This window comes from Platalea leucorodia (genome assembly GCF_965183815.1).
Source record: "Platalea leucorodia genome assembly, chromosome: 1".
NCBI classification, from domain to species: Eukaryota; Metazoa; Chordata; class Aves; order Pelecaniformes; family Threskiornithidae; genus Platalea; species Platalea leucorodia.
Genome location: NC_138823.1, coordinates 5,372,317 through 5,399,749, shown reverse-complemented (window position 1 = coordinate 5,399,749; position 27,433 = coordinate 5,372,317). Strand labels below are relative to the sequence as shown.

The 27,433-nt window shown below is 38.7% G+C and overlaps 1 protein-coding gene across 1 annotated transcript in view; it reads right to left on the bottom strand.

Moving 5' to 3' along the window:
• The window catches only part of TRAPPC9 (trafficking protein particle complex subunit 9), a 518,256-nt gene that overhangs the window by 237,352 nt on the left and 253,471 nt on the right, over positions 1-27,433 (bottom strand). Inside the window, exon 21 of the mRNA XM_082318004.1 lies at positions 18,157-18,247. Within this exon, the coding sequence (XP_082174130.1) occupies positions 18,157-18,247 (91 nt within the window). The remainder of the gene's footprint in view (positions 1-18,156; positions 18,248-27,433) is intronic.

The following is a 27,433-nucleotide window of genomic DNA, read 5'->3' as shown; positions in this document are numbered from 1 at the left end:
TTAAAATTCCTCGCGATTTCAGCAGATTGCCTTTTGCTTGCATTAGGTCTTATCCCCTTTAATAAAAAACTCTCCTAGAATGGATCTTTTGACGAATAGGCATTGAGATAGTCTTTGGGAAAATAAAATCATTCACTTAAGGAGAAGTAGAACATTTAACGTGATTGGATACATCATCCTTCCCCGAGTATTCATTTCATGCACAAAATCCTTTTGATGCTTTATACCTTTAGTGTCACAATAAAGAAATCTTCTTATTACTGAAGAACGATAAGAGAGTAAACAGCAGCTGTGTGCTAGCACTGATGTAGCAGAACATATCCCCGCGAGGATTCTTGACCTTTCAGCCTCGGTTTTCAATGCTGCAGCTAAAAATATCTTCTCTCCACTGACAAACATTACAGCTACATGCTGCAGAATAGCAATGAGGAGCTTTATGCTCTAATGGCTTTACTATAAATAGAATCTCTTCAATGCTAAAAGCTCTTCATTAAAAGGATTAGTGACTACAACACACAACAGGAACAACCGATACCAAACCTCAGGCTTTGGAGCACAAACTGATTCTAAATGTACTAGATTTAAGATTTCCAAAGTAACTGTGTAATTTGGTGAGTAAAGCAGAATGAAAAAGAACTCCCTCCTCCTCATGTAACATTTTGGAGAGCTGTCTTTGATATAAAATTAACAGTTTGAGGAATCGTCTTCCTAGTATTCTCATTTTCTCCAGTTCAATGCCAAATTGACTGTATAATGCAATGTCAAAATGAAGTACAAAGTCACAACAAAACTGATGTCAGTACTTGAGCATAATAAATGATCAGTTATCTGCGAGAGCCGAAGAATTTTCTTTCCTGCCCGGTTTAAGACAGGGACGCAAACTCTCCCAAGGCAAGGCTGCGGCTCTGCAGCGCTCGGCTACGTTGCGGTCGGAGCCGCTCTCGGTGACTGAAGTCAAAGGCAGGGACGACGAGGAGACAAGCAGAATGGGAATCCTACTTACCATTTCAGGATAAACACTTAATTAACGGGAGGGGGTTACTTTCAGATACATTGGCAAACATACCATCAGACTGATGTCTCACAAATACTACGCCGTGGGAAAAAGACCGGAGACAAGACGTAAATCAAAGCAGAAATAAGGCACATTTTTTAAGTGATGAGTTATCCTAACACAGCAACGGTGAGACTGACCGGGAAGTCAGAAACGTTGAGGAAGAAGATAAATATTACCTGCCAAACACGAGACAAATTGACCATCTACAAATATTAGAAATAACAAGCTTGACGAGTACCCTGTTAAAAAAAAATGTGTCTGAAGCATTCAAAGCTTTTTAAACTTCACTGATAAAAATCGTAGTGTATGTGCAGTCAATCAATGAAATGCAATCCCCTCCAAGACTAATCGTATTTGAAGACACACAGTAACCCTGCACAACCACTGTGAAAGGAAACTATTTCATACTCAGATGCAGTTTACTTGCTCCCATCTTAGCCTGCACTACCAAGCCGTCTTTCAACAGACCATGCCTACAATTAGCAGTGCTTACAATTAGCTTCAGAAATGGGCTAAGTACGTCATCTAAGTACTAGTCCTCCTGGGGCCCGTTCAAGCAAGACTTTCGCCTCTAACTGGTGTTCCTTGCAGCACCGTGGTATATATGTGAAAATCTTATTCCAAAATGCCCCAAAACACACCACCAAAAAAAAAAAAAAGGGGGCGATCAGAGAATATGTACTGAAAGACTAGAGGGTATATCAAGCCTTCAAACCACTGAGATTTTTAAAGAAAGGATCATCTGTCTACGGATCCGTTCTATGTTTTTAATTGACAAAACACTGCACCATCTGATTGCCCATCCACGAATTCCACTCATGGTCCTTTGACTTTTTTTTTTCTGTATTCTGCAATTATGTTTTTACTTCAGCATTTTTAACCTGTTTGAATTAAGGCAGATGTGGTAAGGTAATTCAAATTATTATTTAATAAAAGGCATAGTTTTGATTAGTTGGAACTAATGGCACATTTAAGTACATTATGGGTTTTCCTCTTTTGTATTTGTTTATTGTTAGAGAACAGAAATTTTATCAAACATAAACCAAATTTAGATTACCAGAATAACTAAGGATGGCTTTTTCCCCTCTGACATTTAGACAAATGGCAAATTTTGATTCCCTGTAAAAACTGCTAATATGCAGAACTACGTACTTTTTCATTTTAAATTAGAGGATTTGCTACTAACATGCCATATGCTGTGTGATATGTTTAACAGAATGTTACACTTCTAATTGCACACCAATCAAGGGCTCATATTTTCCAACAATTAGCAGGGTAAAGTATAAATTTCCTGGTGTCGTCGGTGTTTTCAGGCATCCAACAGAGCCTACAATATTTTAATCCACACATCTTCAAAACCACAAACATGATTTGGCTTCAGTAAGAGACCTCCACGCACAGGGGACTGAAAAGGAGAGGACTGGGAGAGAGGAGAATGGAAGATGCCTTTCTACTGACAGCACCATCCTCTTCCCTTCCCAGGATTTCCCATACAAGTTCTAAGACGTTCAACCGCAGAAATGAGGGAGAGACCTCAGGTGGAGTTTTACGGGTGGGCTGGGGTTTGGGTTTTTTGGGGGTGGGGGTGGCAGTCAATGTATATCTGTTTATAATGCCTTGACTTTCCATAATGAAGGTCATTCCCTGCTAACAGGAGTTGAATGGAAGAAACGTGCAGCTAATTCTGACATCTTAAGGATCTTCTAGAATGAGCTTATCTGAACATTTGAAAATCACCCAGTTTCATGGGTAAGCCCAAGAAACTAAATATTCTATATTCTTGCCAATTATAGCTAGTTTGAATGGGGTATGGGAATGGAAAAATCAGGAAACAGCTCTACAGGTAGATCTCGGCACCTTCCACTTTCTTAGGCAGTAGAAGGTATCCAATCCTCATCTTCATCATACAGTTTCAGAAAGTTTCAAAGACATTTTATGCTGACATTAGCTTGCTTTTTGTTTGTATCTATTAACTTCCTTGCTGATATTCAAATTTCACTAACAAGTGATGAGTCTTCCCATCATATCATTTATTATTTATGATGGAGCAGGAGTGAGCTACTTAATGAATAGCAAGATGACTCGGATTCATTTTAATCCCTGTTTCAAAATAGAAAGAATCCCAAATGACTTTTCACCTAGACATTAATACATATGAGTAAAATTTTACTGAACAAAATGTTTACTTGTGTTTATTTCAGTGTTTGCAAACTTTAATAAATTCACTTTGCCATCAGAATGTGAAGTAATGACAATTAAAGACCGTCTAATCACTGCTTATAAAGATAGTTTTAATTTGCTATTAATTGCCAGATACGGTGTACTCAGATTTAATTTCTAGGGAAACGCTCAGGGCAATTCCACTTTAGCACTGAAAATATTTGAACCTATGCTTACATCTCCTGTTTCTTCAGCGTTATCCCAGAGCTCAGAAAAGCCCTTCACATAGCGTCCTCGCTAGATTTTAGCACGTCAGGAAAAGCGTAGGAGTCATCACCACAGCATTTCAGTTTAACACTTCTTCCCAAAGGTAGTTCAAAGTCTTTATTACTGCAAGTTTGGGTAGAGATAGTACTATCCCACAGTACCACCCAACGATGTCCAAAAGACTGGCACACTGGGAATATGCACGTTTTTAGCGTGAACTTTCATGAAAAACAAAAATAACTGAACAATCAAAGTTCACATTTGAAATCTGTGCAACTGAGAAACATCCACTATCCCATATAGAATACAGTGAGTTTCTAATTAGAAGAGTAAACTATAATGTGAGATACCTGAAGGCACAGACTTCAAAAATCCCATGGAGCAACGTTTTAGTCAGTATCTACAGCCAACAAGATCTGAATAAAATGTAGTTCCTGGGCTAAATAAAATCTCTGGGTTTTGGTAATGCTTTGGTCCCTTCAGCTTTAAGTTTAGACTTGTAACAATTTTCTGCCGAGTTGATACCATCAAACTATCCAAGTTAATTTGACTAAAGGTTTGCTGATTATTGTGGCGTGCTGTATGGCAAACGAACAGCTCCACAGACTGAAACTCCAGATGAAAGATAGAGGTGAACTCCACCTGTGGTATTTTACATAAATTAGGTAACACTGCTGGATTATTACCATGTTGCCAGTGCCAATGCAATACAAAAGATACTTTAAAAGAGAAAAAGAAGGATTAAGAATGATGCTATTACAGTATGTCAGAGTTGTACTTAATCTCGCACAATACATTGCCTAAGAAACAATTTATTAGAGGAACAGAAGGAAACCTGTAAAGGTTAGCCCTGCATAATGATCAAGTAGTTGGATTTTTTCACTCTCTCAAAATAACAGAAGAATTTAATTGTCTGCCACCATGCCTTTTGAAGAACAGCTTCCATTATCATCGCCAACCTCTGTCACAAGCTGCCCCCTCCCCTATCAGGCAGGTATCGCTACATGCCACAGTCCTGGTCTGCCTCTGCTCATTTTCACTTCACTGAATTGTGCACAGCTTGCTGAATGGACCTCCGGTACCAAAACTATGTCCTGTGACAGCTAGAAAGCCAAAACAATTTCTCACAAGCAAACAATCCCGTATTGTCTCATTTTCATTCCTTGCCACGTGTCATTCTAGCATATTTTTTACTTTTGTGTACTATCGATTGCTTTTGCAGAGATTTCTGAGTATTACTGGCTCCAAGGAGCTGCATGGACTGCACTACAATCTTCCCAAAAGACAATAATTGAAAGGGAATATCCAGATATTGAAGTAACAATCTGTGGTGGGTTGACCTTAGTCAGCTGCCAGGTGCCAACCCAGCTGCTCGCTCACTCCCCCTCCACAACAGGACAGGGGGAGAAAAAAAGGATAAAAAAAGCTCATGGGTCAAGATAAAGACAAGGAGATCACTTACCAGTCGCTGTCACAGGCAAAACAGACTCGACTTGGGGAAAATTAAACTTATTGCCAATTAAAACAGATTCAGATGGTAAGAAATAAAGTCAAAATTTAAAACACCTTCCCGCCCCTTTCCCAGGCCCAGCTTCACCCCTTCACCCCCAACCCCTCTCCCCCAGGGGCGCAGGGGTGGGGATGGGGGTTGCGGTCAGTCCACCCCAGCCCCTCTCGCCCGCTCCTCCCTCCTCACACCTCTCCCCGCTCCAGCGCGGGCCCTTCCCCGGGCTGCAGTCCTTCAGGGACAACCTGCTCCCGCCTGGGCTCTCCACGGCCGCAGCTCCTGCAGGAAAGATCCCCCTGCTGCGGCCTGGGGCCCTCCCCGGGCTGCAGGCTGGGGCTCTGCTCCAGCGGGGGCTCTGCAGGGCTGCAGGGGATCCCTGCTGCGGGCCTGCAGCCCCTCCTGCCCTCCTCCTCCTGCGCCCGCGGGCTGCCTCTGCTGCTGCTCCCGCCTTGGCTCCCTCCTCCTCTGCCTGGGCCGCCTTTGGCCCTTTCGGCAACCTGGTTTCTCCCCCCCCCCCGGCGCCCCCAGCTTGGCTGAGGGGCTCAGCTGTGTCCTGCGGTGGGGCCCTTGGAGCCGGCTGGGACCGGCTGGGACCGGCTGTGTGCGGCACGGGGCAGCCCCGGCCTCGCCTCGCAGAGGCAACACTTGGGCATGGACACCCCATACATTTTGACTTCCAAGATTTTGCACATGCCTGTGGTGAAAACCATAATTATTGTGTAATGAAAACCAACCTAAACTTGAAATTCATCTCTATATCTGGGTTTCCTAACAATTGTTGAATTTCCAGCTGGCAACACCAACGGATACTACAAGAAACATGTCTTTGATTCTACATTCATAAGGACAATACAAGTCACCTGGACAGACAAATGTCACTTTGTCACTCACAATACAAGCCTAGATAATAGGAAAAAAAAGCTGTTATATATCTGACCATTTAGTGATCAAGCTGCAGGCATCAATCCAATTCTCACTAGAGAGCTACCCAGGCGCAGGGTTCACAGCCACAAATGGATGGTTTTCTCAGCATCAGGGCAAATGACAGCAGGAAGGAGCCTTTTCTTCGGAAAATATCTTCTATAGCAACATCATCAGCACAGCCAGGGGAATGTCACAGACCTGGCAAATACGGCATCATTCCAGCTGTTTGGAGAAATGACTCCCAAAGTTATGCGGAGCATCTTCCTTACTGTTTGCTAAGAAAGACTTTAAGTGATGAAAAAAACCCTAATAACACAGGAATTTCACATCAACAGACGAACTGTGCTCCATTTGAAATAGTATAGATACGTCTTCACAATATGATATTAATCTCTGACAGAAATAAGGCCTGGTACTGCTTTACTACACTATTGGTCATGGTATTGAGTAGCTGAAATTTGAAATGTAATCAAAATTAACTTCTGAAAGCTTTGGTGGCTTATTTATTTTGTGTTTACTCAGAGTGATTACATTATTATCCACCTTAAACATTAAAGGTCCTGCTACCCTAGGGAGACGGCAGCAACCTGCTAACCACTGTGCTGCAGCCAGATACCAACAAAATTCACACTGGTCTTAATACATAAACTTTGAAATGAGCCAGAAGGTTTAATAAGCTGGATTTACTCCATCATTGCCAGTTTCAAGCTAATGTTTGTGAGAGAGGCAGTGTTGGTTTCAATACCCTACATCATGTTCTGTGAAATAGTAAATATTTACTATAATTTTGGTGATTAATAGAGGACAATAGATAGCCTTGAAAATGAAAGCACGGATTTACTTTATTAAGGTAGAGATCATTAAGGATCTGTGTCAGGAACGATCCTACTGAAGATCTAATCTTGTAATCCAGATCTAAGAAGAAAAAACCCCTTTACAACAGACACAGACAGAGGCTACTGAGATAATTGTGGGGTGTGCAATAAAGAAAACCACTGTGCTATCAAGGAGGCTGGGAGAGGTAGTCCTGACTGCTGTCTCAAAACGCAGAAAAGAAAGAGTGAGAGTAAAAAAAGGCAAACATCAGAGACTGAGAAAAGCTATTTAAACTGAAGAACAATATTGACATGAGAACAAAAGGGCTGGAAATGAGTCACAAATAAATTTAATCTTGAAATTCCTACTCACAGCAAGGCTCTCAGATGGAGCTCAATAAGTTTACAAAAGGCTCTCCAAACGAAATTACATTGAGACACCTCCTGCAATCTACTTCTGAAGTAAGTAACATAAAGATGTGTATTTCATGTTATCAGATTAATTTAAAACAATGTGCGGACAATACAAATCACTATCTATTAAGTACCCATAAGCAGAAATAATGTCTTTCAAATACAACCTAACTGCTTAACAAAAATAGTTCATAAATAGCAAATAGTGAGCGCACTGCTGATTAATACCTTCATTAGGAACAGATGTTCAGAAACTCACTGGTTGCTCCAGCAAGGTATACAAAATTACAGTCGCTAGGAAACCAGAAGAGGTCATTTTGCCTCTTTAACAGGCAAAGTTCAGGATGTTCACTCCAACTGACAGCTGTTTACTGATCTTATTTTCATCCAAATCTCAAAATTTAGATTACGTTCCTCACTCATTTTTCTTTTTGTTTTTTTGGTTCACTACCACTATTTGGCAATTTCCTTAGTGAGAGAAACCTGCATGTTTTCCTTGTGGAAGTGAAACATATACGGGAAAAACTGTGATAGTAAAGCAAGAGGTGATGCAGTTATTGGGAGTTAAATGCCACGAAGGAACCCACTAGGCAGGACAGCGTGGACACCCGTCCCCATGGGGTCTGCTTCCATTTTGGAGAGTTTATGCATGGGCCTAAATTTGTGGGCAGAATGAAGGAGCTACAAATATATCTCGTTTCAAACAGGGGATCTGAATCCAGGTGGCCTAATGTATAGGTGCAAAGTCATGTTTTACTCATCTACCGGTCTGAGCTATGAGTAAGGCAAAGCCCAAGCCAAGAAGCCCCGCCAGATCCAAGCTGCTGATCCCTCCCCTCAGCAGTGCTCCAGCTGGAGTCTGGAGCTCGGGTACAGCATAAAACCAACTCTGAGCCTTCATGTCCCAATAAAACAAATTTACTAAATGCTCCCACAGCCGGGAGCGCTGTTGGAAGACTTCCCACCAAAACCATTCAGGGCTGGTGGCACCCGTTTCTGCTCTGAAGTTTCTGATTTATGGTCTCCAACATTTTCAATACCTGGGCTTTTCCTGTAGCTTGAACAACCCAACCCCATCATTCACTCAGATAACTGACAGCTGACTGTTTATCAAAGCACAGAAATGTAATTATCCCTTAACGCTTCTTTTAATTATTGAGGATTGCTGCTGCTGCCTTTTTTTCTTTCCTGAAGTTTTCACATGAGGCAACCAATTATTTCTCTCTGTGTAATTCCAGACACTGCCAAGACATTTTACCCTTTCTATATAATACTAACACTTTTAATTAAGATTCTTCCTTATTTCATCTCTCGTGTCTGGCCTTGATATAAAAGTTCTGTAACAGCTCTGTATATGTCTGATATTATTGAGCCACAACATTATATGATACTATACAAAATGTAATGAATAACAGAAAACAACTCGAATATCTTTTGATGAAAGCCCTTTTGTACAAATCCATCCTACACGAAACATTTGTTCAGCTCCTCTTTTATATCCTAAGATGCAAAAAAACCAGCTCTTCTCCTTCTGTAACTTTTTCCAAGGTATCCATAGGTAATCAGAAATGTTATTAAAGTGAGCCTAAATTTCTGCTTAATAAGGAAACGGATACTAGAATAAAAAGTCTATGTTCACTACTGAGTATACAGTATCAATGAGCACACAGAGTCACAGCTCAGGAAAGATCTTCTCTTTGACTGGCTTCTTTTGTAAAATCAAATCAATTAATGATTCAAGTCAATCAAATGAAATTAATTTCTTTCTGGCCTAACACTGTATAATCTTTCTTTACAAAAAGTATTTTACGATTGCTTAATACAAAGGTCTGGGATACAAAATAAAAACAAAAGTAAAATCAAGTCAAGTTCTGATACTGTTTTACCAAAGAGACAACGGGGAGAAGGAACAGGCTAAGAAAAATTACAAACTGAAGAAAAATAAGTTGGGAAAAAAAAATCGCTTATGCTAAAAAATAGACAATTAGCTGCCGATTTTGAGAGCGTGAGACTAAAAAGGAGAAAAGGAGAGAACACGAAAGAGCGAGGACTTCAGTCAAAGCTTTTATTTCCTCATACAAATCTGTCTGTTCTGGTCTGTGCTCACACTGTTGAGGTCTTGACAGTTGGAAGCTATTAATTTCAGTATTACAAGGCTTACTGAGGTGGATTTATGTTCTTTTCAGTTGTTAATTCACTTCTGCTTCCTTGATGAAATAAAGGACTAATTCAGAATGAACACTGAAAATTAAACCAACTTCCCTCCCCTCAAAACGTCTGTTTGCCGGAGAATTTCTACTGGTGATAGATCATGCTGGCCTTAACCAACAAGTCAAAACTCAAGGGGATGGAGGGAGAACACGTGCAAATACTTGGAAAATTTTGTATTTAGTAAAATACAAAAATAAAAGGAAAACTTTCCATTTGACTTGATTAAGTACAAACTTCAAAATACAACAGAGTACATTTGCACTTCTACCAAGAAGATGTCCAGTCAAACGACACACTTTACTAGTGAAAGAGTCGGATCCAAAGTACAATGTAGTCACTGAAAAGCCGACTTTCATTTACCACATTCGTGGCATTCAGTTCCAAGCATATACATTAGTTTTTCAAGTGAAATAATAAAACAAAAGCTGAAAAATGTCAGAAGCCAGATAAGGAAAGTTCAGCGTATGCATTCTGGAACAAGGCCTCCCTTCTTGCCTACTGCCCGAAACCAATTACACATTGAACCTGTCCTACGTAGGCTATTCAGAATATTCCTCCACTACAATTAGCATATTTTCCATTTCTCATTCTCTACACACGTAACTGTACAATTCATTTAATTGCTGGGTAATTAAAATCCTGCCTGATCAAAGCATCTTTCTTGCCTCTCTTGTTAATACATACATCTTCTGATCTTTTCTCCTTTTTTTCATTTTTTAATTGTCCACAAGCCGAATCATATTTTTCTAAGTTTTTATTCAAATGGTATCTTCTGTGTCCATCAAAGTAATAGAAATCTATTTCTCTGCAGATTCAGTGATACTTTTCAACAACTGCTTTACAAGACAGCTTTTTTTGTCTTTTCAATCTTCTTCCTTACAATTATCTTCACACCTGTTTTTGAAAGTGTAACCCATTTCCATAATTATTTCGATAGCTTTTCATTTTTTAATTTGGATGTCCAATTAATCTATTATTCAATTTACTTCTAACAATACCTAGAAAATTGAGTACCTTGCATAACCGTGCAACAATTTATCATCATTATGGTGTTCCTCAATCCCCTGTTATGGCTTAACTGAAATGTCGTAAGCATTATTCCTATAAAGAAGTAAACTATGCATAGCTTTTTTTTTTTTTTTTCTTTAAAAATACAATGGTTTTGTAAATTAAATATTGAAAACAAAGTCACTCACTCAACATAACAAAATGTATTCGGCACATGTGCCTGAATCAAGCTTGAATGAGTTAATTTTCCTGCTACCACAATGTCCAGTTTCTTTTTCTCCTTTTCGTATCTGACTAAACGCCATTATTTGGTACTTTCTTCTCCACCAGTATTTCTGCTGTAACACTGTGTTGAAAACCTTAATGGTCTTTAGAAAATCTAGACTGCATTTGTTAACAGACAGTTTCTATTCAGTATGCTCGTATGGCAAAAGTTGCTCTCCTTCAGCAATTTCTTCTCCTCCTTGAGACCCCGTCCTCCAGTGGATTCCTGGAGATCGGTCAACTCTTGAGTTTGTTAAATTAAAGAAAACGGTCTCAGAGAGAGTGCAGTTCAAGGAAAGCAAGACTGTATTAGATGCCTAAGTAGTGAACACAGAACTCACCTGCCAGATTTACTCAACTTTTGAGAACTGATCTAATTTTACTCTGTGTAGTATCTCCATAGCATAAACCCAACAACAAGTCTTCATTCCCTGATCACCTCCAAAACTTTACTTTTTCCTATTCTGGTTTGATTTGAGCTCTTCTTATAGAAGAAGTTTCCCATGTGAGGTTTCATTAGAGACTTCTACAAACGTCACACACACCTTTCTTCATAGCTGAATTACACCGCTAGCGCAGAGTAACACTTGATCAAATCCTTTCCAGTCACTGCAGACCGCTGAACTTCTAGCGGATTTTTGTGTTACTAGTCTCAGAACAGATAACCTTCTCTTCTGGACTACATTTCAGCCATTTCATTTATGGTACTTTGGCTTTTGAGATTATCAAAAGATTATAAGAAATACGGAGATAGACTTTTTACCAAGGCCTCTAGTGAGAGGACAAGGAGCAAGGGTTTTAAACTGAAATAGGGTAGGTTTAGATTGGACATAAGGAAGAAATTCTTTACAATGAGGGTGGTGACACCGTGGAGCAGGTTGCCCAGAGAAGCTGTGGATGCCCTGCCACTGGAAGTGTTCAAGGTCAGGTTGGATGGGGCTTTGAGCAATCTGATCTAGTGTGAAAGATGCCCCTGTCCACAGCAGGGGGGTTGGACTAGATGATCTTTGAAGGTCCCATCCGACCCAAACCTTTCTATGATTCTATGATTCTGTGTAGTAGCCTGATCTCTTTTTGGAGAGATGGTGGTGCTTATCTTTGAACCATCAGCATATTTCATCAGTTTTTTCCTCCTCCTCCTATCTGCTTTCCTCTTTTTTTTTTTTTTTTTAAGCAAAAATCACTAATGATTCACATTAGTAAAATTGGTCCTAGACCAACACTTAGACAACTCCATTAGTATTTATTACTCCATTTTCCCTCCCGCCTCTTCTCACAGCTTTGTTAGAATTGCTGGGCCTGCAGCTTCTGCTACCTGTTCTTTCAGCAATCTGAGATGAAGTAACCACTGGCACTCCACCCAACCTGTCCCAAGCTATCTGTCTTTACATAAGAAGTTTTGTTACTTTATTTTCACTTTAGGGTGCTCTCTTTAGTCTCAGCATCTTTTCTTTGAAATCACTGCTGGTCCAGTTATGTCTGAAACCCTTTCTCTACAAGCTTTTCTTCTCAGTTTAGAGTAACCAAGGCTTCGGTAGGAATTAGAAACAACAGCTGATTCAAAACATATCACACAATAGCATGTTTTGACATGCGAGAACATTATTCGTGTGCCAGATGCCCTAGTTTTATCAAGTTAGTCCATTTTTTCAATGTACTACACCAGTGCCTTAACACTTCCCAGTAACTAAAGCATGTTGCTTGTTTGACATTGCCAAAATATCCTCCAAAACAGCCCGCACACAAGCTGTTAAGATATGAAAGTGTTCCCACCTCTCTTGCATCTTAAAAATAAAAATGAAAGACCTGAAGATTTTTCTAAATGGATGAGAAAGGTTGGTTACCTAGTAAAATCCATTTACCACCAGATTGTTTCTCAGTTTCGGTCTTCCTATGAATCAGACTGTGATTCTTTACCTTACAGACAACTTACTCTTGAGATTTTCTGGCTAACGCTCTTGGTTTGTCTTTCTAATGATGATAATGGCCAGTCTATTGTAATTCTAAAATAGAAATAATTAAAGAATATTTTAGTTGGAGGAACGAAAAGAATAACATTCGTAATTTTTTGAAGGGCAGACCTTTATATACCCTGCTCTTCTCTCCATATTTTCAAGCTTGTATCTATACAATCTACTTGCTCTCGTGGAGGGCCTATGAGGGGGTTGTTTATTAAAAGAGAAAGTAAAACTACTTCATTACAGTTCCCCATTAAAACTATTCTTCGAACAAATATCCAAGGCAGCCTTGGAATTTCAAATACAGGGGAGGAGCAACACTGTAGGACTGCCCTGACTAAAGCAAAACTTAACAACGATCATGTCTGCAGAGGTCTGGATCTTCTTAACTAGGTCCTTGGGGACAACAAGCTGCCAGGGTGTCAAGATGGCATCCAAAACACAGGCTCAGAGAGGTATCATTTCCTCATCTACTCGCTGACTTTAAACACTTTAACGTATTTTCCTCTGTATTCACAATGCGGTGATTTGACACTGCTGCAATCCCTAAGAGTTCATCACATAAATTGTGGAAAGAAAGATTTAATTATGGTCTAAGGTCAGACTGGAAAATGCAAAATAAAATGGGTGAGTAGTTTCAGTAATTAATTTTAAGATCCATGAAATATATAAGCTGTGAAAATTGGTCCCAATTTGGTGCTCTCTAAAACATACAATGAATTATTATGATAATTTATTTTAAAGGTAATGCTTCCATAAGATGTTTTGTGAAACTTAACCAGACAGAACTTCCAAACAAGCTGTCATGAACCGCCTGCTCATAAACCACTTCAAAATACTTTTAAATCTACTTCTCCTATTGATTCCAACTACCTGTGAGGAACAATTTAAAACCACCCTTCAATTTTGAGTTTTTGAGTTTTCTCCTAGTACAATATGCCTACATGATGCAGGTAGACACACAATTTATTGTGAACCCACAACAAAACCTGTAGTGTTCTCTACCTATAAGTAAACAATTAAGACTTTGGTTACCAGCTATCACTTTTCTTAATTATGATCTGGAGAGGATTCAGCAACACTGTTGTTAGTTTTCCCTTCAATCACATACTAGCAAATGAAACGTACTGCATTGTGAAAAGGTATCCATGATTAATTTAAATTTTATAAACTGTCTTGAAATTCATGTTTATTATGAAGGAAAAAGCGAAGAATGAATGAAATGAGTGAATGAAATAAAAGAACAAATGAAAACAAGAAGCTATTTCTGGACTTTGCCCATGGTGAAGCTTTACCAACGTACGGCTCTTAGAATATTAATGCAAATACCGACTTTAGAGTTCATGTATAATCGTTGGTTTTCAGTTGCTCAGTCAGTTTCTACACAGAAAGAATAGCTAGGTATTTGCCTGACATATTAAAACATTTAGCACGTTTAGATTTGTCTACACTTCTAAATTCCTAAATCAAATTTCTCTAATAAATCTTCACTCTTATACATATGAGGATCGCCAGGGAAAGGTGTCTTTACCTTGTGGTTGCAGGCCGTGAAGGAAGTTAAGTTTATTTTGCTTTACGTAGGAGAATTTATAATAAGTTGCTGTTGTGAAATTTGTGTACAGCACGCAAAGTGTTGGGAACCTCTCGCTTAAGAGGTACTTCTCATTTGAATGGAGGAATATCCCGAGTCCAGCCTATTCCAGGTTCAATCAAGAGTCTATTTCAAACTCAGTCTATTTCAAGTCCAATAACAACATTTTATGCACAGCATTTGTACCTATGATAATTTTGCTCTGAAATGCAGAAGAGCACCATCAAACTGGGAAGTGTTCGGTCTCAGAATTTTGCTTGCTTGCAAAACTTAGCAACATAAATCAAATAAAGATTGAAAAAATATCGCGCAGCCAGCCACTACAAATGCCTCCATCTGATCATTTTCGAATCTAAGCACAGAACTTGCATGACATACGCATTCGAAGAGTCTTGGTTCTTCTCATTAAACTTTGCAGGCTATGTTTCCTTGATTTGATGATATTAATATATTCACCTTAAAACCACATCTATTCCTACATTTGGTTTGTTGCCCAGCAGTAAGAAGAAAATACGTCATAAATTTTAAAGAACATTGAACTTGCTGGTGTTGAACAAGATTATGTTTTTCAATTACATTTGATTTACTAACCTCCCTAATAGACAACTTCATTTTACAGAGATGTCCTAAATCTTAAAATCAATTTTAACAACATATTAAGAACTCTCACTCTAGCCTTTGACATATTTTCTTTTTTATGGTTCCTCATGTTTTAAATACTTTTCCCTTCCCCAGTCATTTAATTATATGAAATCACAACCAACATGGTTCAATAAAAGCCACTTTTTTCCTCTGACAACCTTCAGAGCTGACTTCTAACCCACAGACCAAAACTTCAATGCCACTGAGTTTTAATTCTACTCCTTGCCTTGCATTTAATGAAAAAAGTCAGGATTGTCAAATTCACATGAAAAATTATTTCAATATGCTTTTATAATTTTAGAAATGTAATATTAACGGTAATATGAATTAAATATGCCAAATTTTAAAGGAATTTTGAAGTCCAGCTTTTATAAATTTGAACAAGAGCCAGTCATTTTTTTAATCAAAACCATGTTAAATATTCATTCATGTTTCAATGTGAGCACTTATAATAAAGTAAACCCTTCAATGTAACCATCAATATAGCAAAAGCCGTGAATACTCGTAGAATCGATATACTGCATAACACTAAGGCAAAATTTTCAGCCAATATATGCAAAGATTATATTACAATGATGGCTAATATGAAAGGGTTCACATTAAAACACAAGTTATTCTTAATATACAGAAAAGCAAAACTAAAAGCAAAGCAAGGCTGTGAGTACAAAGTGTTATAATTAAAAGAAAAAAACAAAAAAAAAATCTGACACTATCATATTACAGTATTTTTAAAGTAACTTCTTATCAATGACATCAAAATATTGGACCAGGGAGGATGAGAAAAGAAAATCTGTAGACTATTGCCTTATTAATTATATATATTAAGAGTATAGTTCTCTTTTAGTAGAAACGTTAACAGTCAAAGAATTTTTAAGATAGCTTGCATAAGTATATCTCATTATTGGTACTCGGTACAGACCACTACCACTAAAAGAGTTGATTCTTACAAGATAGTTAAGGTCAATCACTTCAAAATATCAAGAAAAAAACCACAGGGAAAATGGAACTTGCATCACACCTTAGATGGTTTGAAACACGTAACACTGTACCACGCTTGTAACTGTTGAATAGGAAATTCTGGCACCAAAAGACGATTTAAACTCTGAAAGACAATGTCACGTTGTCTAAATACATGTGTACACACACACACATGCGCGCACACACACTCTTGATTGTCCAGACATTCCAACAACTCCTTATTACTCCCACCTACCAAACTGAAAAAAAAAAAAAAAATCTTTTAATTCCTTCTCCATCCCACACATTAATAAAACCAAAATTAGCCTGTATTGCCATGGTACACTTTCTGGAGGGACCGCAGTAGCTTTCCTCATGATGCCTCCAGGTAGGGCTACCTGGCTACAACATTGTGAAACCAGCTAGCAAAGATTTAACTGCTGAATATTTGAAGTTATGGTTAATTGAAAGAAAATAAAAATTTCTCCATTGTTTTTAATTTTCATTTTTTGCTTTTGCTTTCAAGTAAAATCAGGCATTTAATCAGTGTCATTTTCAATGATCTCCACAGTGAGCTACAGCTTCTACATGGACATATTTTTGTGTTATACAAGATAGATAATATATGCAATAGTAATTTCAGATTGAGAAAATATTAGACATAAAAATAAAGCAGACTTCTGCAAAACCCACTATTTTCTGCCACCAGAACTTTCAAAAAGGACATGACATATATATAAGTTGTGGCAAACCAAGTATTTGAGATCCCGCAGGATCTCTCTTTCCCTGCTTTATTTAATGCAGAAAATTCACATGTAGGCCATAATCAGCCAAGAGATTGTGCTTCAAAAGATTTTGTGGATATGAGGCAGAGAATATCACAGAGTTTTGTCCGGTGTTCATACATTCTGAAAACTAAAGTAACTGGGATTCTTTGAATTAAGCAACAACCTGAGAAATTACCAACTCCACAGGCAATCAGATTTTATGGCAAATCAGTGCTACATTCGTGTTTTCCAACTAGTGCATCAAAGTACCTATGAATATCACCATTTAGGCAGGAATACCAGATACAATCCTACCACTCCAAAAGCCTCTTTTACCAAGAAAATAGTGGAATTAGGCATGAAAATAAAATTAAAAGAAGAAAACCAAGAAAATATGAAAAGGAAAAGATTACGGTTTTCATCCTTAAGGCGATCTCCCATGCAAAAGTGGCAGGGGAAAATTTCCGAATAGAGAGCCCACGTTACAAACATGTTGAAGGCCAACGGCGCTCCGCAGAACGAAGATGACTCTCAGGTGACCTGCCTGAGCTCACAACATGCATCTGACACAAACCACTCGTTTTACTGATGAGGACCAGGGCAATCATAGCCAAAGCCACTCATACAAGCAAGTGCTACCAAATCCTTGAATCCTCTGAAGAGCAGAGGCCAGATAAGCATGATTTCAGAGACAGATGATTATGGTTAAAGTTTAACCTGTTTACAAGAAACAACTTTAAACCATCACCAGTTTTAATCTTCTCATCTATAAACAACGTACTTCCAAGTTTTAACACACGGGTTGAGGATGGTCCACATGCTTGAAAAAAACCCACCCATTTGAAAGAGAACGCAAATACTAGAGGCGGGGGTCATTTTAGTTTTAATAGTTAACGTAGACAACAGTGATGGAACATTGTTCCTTAAAATTGGTCCTCTCTAGGTCATCAAATTAATTAAAATAAGGAGTATAGAATTAAATTTGCTTTAAAAGCAAAAGCTTTGAAAACAATTTTCTGATGAACTGGGGACTTTTTCTGAAACTTGTAACTGACACACAAGTGTTGGGGATAAAACATCCCACGTTTCAAAGCCTCTGAGCAAGCCTTGCTAAGAACCTCAGACAGAAGTCATACTATTACGATTCTTCAAAATTAAATTCATTGCATATTGCATTGTTGGAACACCATTCTAAACGCAAAATTAAGAGAAATTGTTCTTCCGTACTACACAGAGTAACAAATTTTTCTGTGCTTAAAAAGTTAGCAATGCAAATTTCTAGATCATGATAAGAAATATTCCACTGTCAGGCAAAGGGAAAAATAAGTAGCAGCCACCTCTCATACAACACAACGAGGACTGCAAACTGCAAGAAAAAGTGCATACTCAGGTCTCATATTTACTATCACTGAACAGCGATACTTAAAATAAAAGATATCAATTTTACATTTATCTTCAGCTAAGTGAAATATTTAAAGGAAAATAACATTTCTAGCAAATTCTTCTGTATCATAGATTATCAGTAAATGAAAACATCATCATTCTCATGCTGCTAAAAACTACAGGCCAGTATATCCTCTAAAAAGATCATCAATAGATTTTGACATTACTCACCCCACTGGAGAGGAGCCAGCTGTAGATGCTCCAGGACCAGTTGATTAAGAACGCCTTCCACACTTGCTTCCCCTGCACGCTTCAAGGAAGGGTAAATTGGAATTAAGGAAAATGCTTCAGAGAGAAAAAGAGCATGTAATACATACAACTTTTATTATTGCAAATCAAAACTGCAAGCTAGAGAGTCATTAAAGGTTAATGTTACATATTTGGTTTATTAACCCATGAATTGGCTAACAATAATAATTAGAGCAGTTGATATCTTCAGAATATAAAAATTTAATTCCACCGAGGAGTGTTAAATATGAAGATGCAAAGGTAAAATGTACCTGAACTACAGTAAAACACAAGGGGAAAAAAGTCTAGAAGCTGTAAAAATGCAGAACCTGTAACTACGTGGTGCAGGATCAGAAGTCAAAACGACAAATTAAGAGCAATCTGAAAACAAAAAGGATGAAATTTAATAAGGCAATACAAAACAGAACAACTGTGGGCTAGGATGGCTTTGAATACGGGCTCGGTGTCAGTTCTGGGGAGGTACAGGGATGTCAGAGAATGCAGTGACAGTGTCGTTAGCGAGGGCAAACATCATTCCGGCATCGCACAGGCACGTAACCTGCAAGCTTCCCTCTCTACTCACTCCCGTAGGAGCTTAGTAACAAGCTCAGACTGAAACGAGAAAAAATTAGGAAATGTTCTTACTCTAAGGACAGTGAAGCACTGAAATAAACTGTTGGGAAAACCAGAATCTCTATTTTTAAAGGGCTACAAAACAGGTTACACAAGTGCTAATGTAAAAGCTTAGGCAACATCCAATGTAACACAAAGATAATAGTTCCCATTTAAACAAATTAATAATAATTTCATGTGTGATGCCTCAACCAAGATAATATGAATCTGTAACAGGGAGAGCACTGGATTTCTTTTCTCTAATTCCTTGACTTCAGAAAGGCACTGAGTACAAAGGGCTCTGAAGCACGTGCAAATGTCAGCACCATTTTGTGTCTGGCCAAAGCTGCGTTCACGGGCTTTGGTACGGTTTTGTACCACAAGTAGCCCGTCGTGGCTAGGCTGGCAGGATCAAGCGGAGGGGGAGCAAGCACGGCTCCTTCGTGGAGCCTTCTGTCGTCTTTATAGCTCAGCTCAGGCTTTCCCAGAACAGGAGCATCACACGGAAACAAAATTCAAGAGAGAGGCAGGACCCTCTCTGACACTTGAATAAACTCCTTTTCCAACTTTGTAATCTTCAAGTGAAACAACCATAGGTGAAGTGGTGTCCCGCAATAATGAAGGGCTAAGCTCCTAGCAAGATTGATCAAGGTTTCAACCGACGACTCCGAAAGTACCAGAACCATCTTCCTCAAAAATAGATTTAAAAAAATAGAAGAATATATTAGCTTCTATAAACGGCTCCTAAATGCGATCAGTCCTTTTTCTGCAAAACTCTGGAAAGAGAGGCACATCATTTGACTGATGAAGTATGTTCTCATCTGTGTCATTTAAAAGAAAACTAACAAGTTCTGCAGACAACTAATTTCTAACCACAGCACATAATTTTACAGGCTCCAGGAGGTTTAAAAGAAAAGTCTTGAAATCTCAGATTAAAATGAGATCTAACAATTAGTGATTGAGACTCAAGAGCTCAAGGAGATGATAGAAGAGGAAAATTAATACATTGCATGGCATTCTCGCAATTTTATTTTTTTTAAATAACTCTCATTATACCCTGGAAAATGTCTTAAATGGCTTTTTTTTTTTTTTTCCCCTAAAAGGACTACAAATGAAGAATTCACAAACCCCAAAGAGTCTGAAAGCCATAAACACCGTTAAAGAAAAGCACCTATTTGGAAAACTGAAGGCAGCGAATACCACCTTAGAAAAACATTGCTGCTGAAAAATAAGACCCAGGACACCAGCACAACAGAATAATTTCCATAAACCAAACTATAGGATAGAGAATACATAATTTGGATTACTTCACAGATACGGCAGATAAATAATTCTGCTATCACATTTTTAATGTAAGGAATATAAGTGAGAGAAAACACTAATAAAAAGGCAGTATTTAAAAGAAGTTTTAAAACAGAGTGGATGCCATTAACTGTAATGTTAAACTAACGTAACTGTAATTTACTTACAACTGGCTCACAGTGGTGTCTGCAATATTACAAATTTTTACTGCTTAAAGCTCCATGGAAAGCTTAATGTCTCAGATACCATTATAAAATGACTATAAAATAGGTGATTCTCCAAACTTAACATTGGTAAATGCTATCAAAGCAGATCCATGTATTCATCAGGAAAACTCATTTTGCAGTTTCAGACTCAACACAACTACAAATTATCTCTGAAGCCAACTGCTTCTTAGATTGGGTGCAAAACGTATGCATAGCTATACCTCAACTAATAAAAAATGACATACCTACGCTTCTTAAATCCTGTGTCCAGTTTTGGCTCCCCAGTTCAAGACACTGAAATACAGGACAAAGTTCCCTGGAGGGTTACCAAGATGATTAGAGAGCTGGAGCACATAACATATAAAAAGAAGTTGAGAGAACAGAGTTTGTTTGGTCTGGAGAAGAGAAGAAAGCCTAAGGAGACATTTTATTGCTATTATAGTGGGAGGGTATAGAGAAGATGGAGGCAGACTTTTGGAGGAGCACAGTAATACAAAGAGGGGCAATGGACACAAGTTGCAGGGCAGGGTGTTACACCAGACCCGAACAGGTTCCTTCCAACCTAAATTATTCTACAAGCAATGTAACCTCGCTGTCTTGAGATCACTCCGCAGCCAGACCTGGCAGTGCCAGTGCCATTGAGTGCAGCATTCGGGCTGCCCCGCAGGTGTGGCAAAATAGACTCAAACATAATATAAATGCCTAAGTCGCACAACCCGACTCAGCAAACACGCTTTCCCTTGCCAGCAAATCCCAGAAGTACGTAGTTTAATCGGTAACTAAAATCTTGCCCTTAGAGTATCTAGTCCAGCTTAAGCTCTGCTGCCAAGCAGACTCAAAGACAAAAATCACTGAAGCTGCCAGAGAAGCCCAGTACAGTTGGTACAGTCTAACCCTTCCTAATGGGCACAAATAGCACTGAATTTCGTATCATTGACCTTTCTGTCCTGACTGTATATCACGCAATTATATAAAATTGCTCATTACAGTGCAAATACAAACTCAACATTGTAGCCAACTCATCACCTTGGAGATGAAAAGCAACCAAAATATGCAGTAATAAAATGTCAGAGCAAAAAGAGGGAAAAGCTTAACTCAAGAGTTTGCCTATTTCCAAGACAAGCCTCTAGCAGTCAATGAAAGCAAAGCGGTTGGAACAGGGGGTGCCAATAAACCCTTTCACTCGTAGCTCAAAGCGGAACCTGAGAAATGACAAAAGTGTAAGGTCCAGGATTTACAGTTCATTGACAAAAATTGCACAGATAAACGGAAGTACAGACTGCCAAAGTTAAGTCTGACCTTGCAGAATCTATCTATCTGCTTAACTACACCTCCAAGCATTTTGCTGAAATCTCACTGTGATTACAAACCTGCTCTTCCAGAGGAGTCAGGTTCTTAAATGCCTTTGTTGACCCAGGCCTCAGTTCCAGCGGTCAGATCTCTGTTATTAACAACACATGCATCAGCCCGGACTGAAACAGTTGACTCGCAGTTTCCAGTGCAACCGTTCACATTTGGCAGTTCAAGACATTTTCATTTGCTCAATCAAATGAGTTTCAGTGGGGGCCTCGGAGCCAATGAACACACAATCACCAGATGCTGTTTAAAAAAAATAAAAGCCAATACCTAATTTTTCACAGCAGACAGCTTTATTTCACGTTTCTTTAGCAACAGATTTTATATGATATAAACTGCTTCATACCCAAAGCCTGAATGACAGTCAAATGAACTAGTTATTTCCCCAAGGAAAACTTTGGTCTTTTATACTATCTTAATTGTGTAATGTGTAGCTGGGTACCTACAATTATAACACAGCATGTTATCTAAAACCTACTGCTTAAAAAGACAACACACTTTAAAAAATGGTTTTTATCTTAAAGTTACTCATGTTTTTTCTCTCTGCAGTGTTCCACATCTTGCATCCTTCTAAAAAGATTTATTTTCAATAACGTATTCCTCAGTTCCTTTGCAAATAAATACAGGTGGAAGCATGCACACAATCATAAACAAATTAGCAAATGTTCATAAATAAAAATTATACTAATGAAAAACAAATTTAAATGATTAATGATCACAGTTTACTTATAGCAGTCGCCTTAGTCATATTTTAAGCTTTCCGCTTGATTATCATTGTGGTACTTCATTATTAAAACTAATTACCTGCAGTTATTGAGGTTCTTAAATAATAGTTATTTTCGCAAACAATCGTTGATGCTAAGAAGCCGCATGGAAATGTAAAGCTCCATCCAACTAAAGTATTTCTAAGGAAACCTTTACTGATGTACAAAAGTTGCACAACATGCAATATTCTCATAACTGAAGATTCATAATTATGATCAAGATGAAGTCATCAAAAGCTGAATAGAAAAACAGAAAAGTAAATTTCAATAACAGTTATCAGGGGTTTGCTGTCAAGCCCAGACAGCATATCAAATGACTCAAGGTTCTGTCCGATACATAATAATTTCAAAATTGTGATTGGCTACTTAGATGATGAAATACAAAAACATTCATAAAATTTATGTATTTGGAAAAGATGTCAGTGTTCGCAAACCTAATAAATGAGTGGAACTTACGAAGATGACTTAGATGAAAGTCAATGAAGAAAAGTTCCAAGTATCACCCTGGAAGGAATCAACAAATCTATAAATGGAAGTTGGGAATAATTATTCAGTCAGTTATGCTGGACCACATGCAAAAAAATCAATCGGACGTGGGACACTTGCAAAAGAAACCAAGAACAGTTCTCAGAGCAAGCACCGTATCTGAAGCATGGAAGGTATAGCTTTTATTTTATGAGAAAGCTCACCCGAAGTATTGCTTCCAGCTATGGATCCCACGTATCGAGAAAAATATAGCTATACTGCAGAGCAACATCAGCAATATGACTGAAAGGAAATGTGCTTTGAAAAAATGTGGGCAATTAGGTTTAAATATAGGAAAGAAAAAACTGAGGAAGGGGCACACAGAATACATTTTCAAAATGTAAGGAAACATTGCAAATAGGACAGGCTTCATATAAATCACAGAAATTAATGCTGAAGTAAGAAAAAAATGTCTAACTATTAGAAAAGTTGAAAATGGAACATGATATTTAAGGTGGCACTGGAAGTCTCATTTTTTAAAGGCTGTTAGGGCCCGGTTTAGAATACTTTCAAGAAAATGACTCCAAAATGTTATAGTCTCATTTCACTGAAACAGCAATTCTTTCACAGTACGTCAGAAAACTTCTCTGGCTGCAATCAAACCTGGGGAGAGCAGGAGACGGGGAGGAAAAGGAGTTTAGTTTTCAGTGTTCATTCTCTGACCCAGGCCACTGCGTGGCTGCACAAATCACAGAATAATTTATATTGAAAGGCAATTTTGGAGTCAGTGTCCAACCCTGTGCTCAAAGCATGGAAAATATTGGAATTGCATCAGGCTGTTCAAGGCCTTGACCAGAATTTTTCAGTATCTTCAAAGACATCAGTTTTACAGCACTTTCGGACAACCTGTTCCATTATTTGAGCACCCTCATTGCGAAAAGGATTTTTCCTAGTACCTAATCAGAATTTACCTGGCTGCAACTTGCTACAGTGACCTCGCGATATGCCTTGCTTGAAGAGTTAGATTTACCTTATTGACTCCTGCAACTCTCAGGCTTTGAGAAGGTTGCCCCTGGAGGTCCATCAGCTCTCCTGGACCCTTGTGCTCCTGAGAGCAGCCTCCTGAGCAATCCCGCCTAACTGTTCCCCAAACTCTCCTCTCTTGAAGTCCACAGTCATTACCCTGCTACTTGCCTTCCTCACTTTCCTTGGAATATTAAAGTCCGCCATCTCAGGGCGACCGTAGTCAAGGCTGCCATCAAACTTCACCCCTCTAACTGGATCTTCATTATTTTCAAGTAGCAGATCCCACACAGCACATGCCAAATCAAGCCATCCAGCACTTGTACACAAGAAGTGTCCTTAAAGTACTCCAGAAATCTCCTAACCTGCAATTAGAAGGCTTCTTCCAGTTGTTAAAGGAAGCGTCCATCCAGCTTTGCTTCCTGATTGGGTGGTCTGTAACTAATGCACACTGCCTCACCCTGTTGGACTCCTCTGTTCTTGATCCAAAAGCTTTCAACTGGCCCATCGCTCATCTCCTAACAATTCCCTGTGCACGTCGTCATCTCTGCCCAGCCTTCCTAAATAACCCATGCCCACCTGCCAGTGCACCTGCTCACGCAAACTACCAACTGTATCTCCGAAATCCCGATGACACCAGAGCTCTGCAACTGCGCGCTGACCTCTAATTCCTCCTCCTTTTCCAAGTTCAGGTGTAAACATCTGACACGGGCTCTCGATCACACTTTAGGGTAGATTCGGAGATCCTAACCCATCACTTTCTCCTGTCCATGCTTCCCCCTTCTTGCACTGCTCTACAGGCTTTGGGGTCCATCCTGCAAGGGACCAAGTTTAAAGCTAGACTCACTAGACTAGCAATTCTGCTCGCAAAGATGTTCTTGCCTCACTTCATCAGGAGGGTGACAAGAGCCACCCAGAGCTAGAGGACAGAGAAAGACTGTTCATTAAGCAGCAGCAAGAGTTATAACAAAATAAAAAAGCAGATATGAAACTGAAGCATAACTAACTTCTTGATGCTATCCCTAGCCAAACATTTCTGTGCTTCCTATGAAAAATCCCTTCTGCCATCTGAACTTGGATAAATCTTTGTTTATTCTTCTAAAAATGAGGATCACCTGCATGTGACCAAATTCTCTGAAATAATTCTGAACATATTTGAATTTCTGAAGTCAAAATGTAGATGGCACAAATCAATGGAATACTCTGAAGAGTAATAAACTATGGTGGGTCTAACACAGAGCATATAAAGACCACAAAGAGAAGTTTAACCTGCCCTTTGTCTTCCACATGGGTAACATGACGTTTCTTAACTCAAGATTTTGAAGAAGCCAAGTACAAAGTATCAGTAAAAAGATGAAAATCTTAGAGCACTCAGCAACAGACACAGCACTCTAGAAACTTCAAAGGACACTTAGTACAGATGCCTTGATCCATGAGTCAGAATGCGTAGAAGGTCCCTGAAGAAAACATAAAGAGAAGCATAATTTGAAAATTTTAGCCACCTTAATGCTATATATGCTCCGTCTGTTCAAATCCTGTGTTAAAACAAACGCCAGTTGTTAAGCTGATACCAGATGTCATCTAACAGATGCTAAAAAACAAGACAGCATGTTCTTAATTTAAATGATCTCAGTACACCTATAATCTCAAAGATACACTAAATTACATTACTCCAGAATGTTTCTTAGTTGAAATGGCATGGCAGTAAGCTTTCTCATAAGGAGGTCTATTTTCCTAATAATTTTCGTTCTATCAAAAATGTACAAAGGTTGAATTGAATAATACGCTGTGTTGCCTTTACCCCCTGCCTTCAGGCCTCCAAAAGTATATGAAAATCAATCAAGTTTCACAATACTTTCACAAATGGAGCACTGAAAATCTCGTCACTTGGAACCCTGAATATTTCAATGGATAAAGCCATGGAAAATGGACTTTCCATACTGGAAAATACTTCTGGTGCTCCTCAAGACATACAGATACAACCTGAAATCCTCATCCTTTGTGGACTATATTTGGCCCTCACAGGAGTTTCATAGAACTAACTTTTCACTGCAGTCAATGTAATCCACACCATTAAAACCTGAAGCCTTTGCTTATGTGATGGTTTCATATGGTATCAACCAATACAGTGAGAACTCAAGGAACTGCAAGGTAAATAATATAGCCCTTCCCTTGTAAACAATAAGGTTACTTATATCAAAATTGTCTGAACTTGTTCTCTAAAATACACATTCCTCTTCTCGTGCCTACACTTAGCAGAGAAAGGGTAGCTGGAGAGCTCAAAGTAGTTCAAAGACGGTAGACACCAGAGAGATCACTTGGTCTTACCATTCAAGACTTTTGCAAAAATGCCTTCTCTAGTAAGAAATATAAGCAACTATATCCCTTCGTATTTTTGCAAATACCTTTTATCTCTTGGCTGCATTTAGGCTGGCTTCTGAAGGAAAACAAGCCTTACGCAGTTAAGTCGTGCATCCATTTCTCCGTGTGTCTGTCTATCAGTATGTCTGAAATAAAATCTGCTGGCCAGGGTCAAATTACTCTGGTGGGAGGACAGAGGTCTCAGAAGCGAATTTGCTCAAACTTAGCAGAAATGAGAGGAGAAATTTTTTTTTTACTGGTTCCCATCTAAATTCTGCTGCACAAAATAAAAGGATGAGAAAGACTGACTCCAGTCGGGACATGAAATTTGGAAAACAATGTACACATTTCTTCAAGAATTTTTAAGCACACGTGCAATTTGTTGCCTTTCATTAGAATAGGTTTAGGTCTAGGAACAGAGAGAACACTCATAACGAATCTTAAAAACACAGAAACTAATGCTTGCACTGAATTTAACACACAGAATTCATGCATTGTTCTATTGGTTTTCTAAGGTACTGACTTACGTGTCAGCCATGATAGTGCTGGTATCAAAATTAGGTTTAAACACAGAACACAGAATGGACGTAAACAGTGTCGCTCAGCAACAGCAATGAATGAGGATGTATTTTTACACCCTGACAAAATTATTACAACTATGCATTCAATTCCAGTGTAAGAATTCAACTATGCTATCAAAGCATATTTATATCTTTCCATAACACAGAAATTGTCTAAGTGAGTTCTGGTTAAATATTGATGTTTCTGCAGAAAGGGAACTCTTTCTGAAACGCTGCTTAGGGAGCCTGGATGGAAGCAGGCACTAGGAATCTCATTGATGTCTCAAGTCTTGCCTGTGACAAATCCTGTGCAGCTAATTTAATAATTAGTAATGAAAAATCATTTCAGATCACTAGTTAAAGTACAATTAAAAGTACAAAACGATAAACCACGATTTGATTGCCACTCTTCTCTCCTTTCCTGCCACCCACTATCACGCGGATTTGAGGATGATCTGAGTGAAAAATACAAATCTCCTGGAAGATGCTGAGTATCAACCCATGGCTTGGGGGGCTGCTGGCTGCACAGAATGTTTCCCTGATGAAAAAGGGTATTTTTTTTACAAGTCAA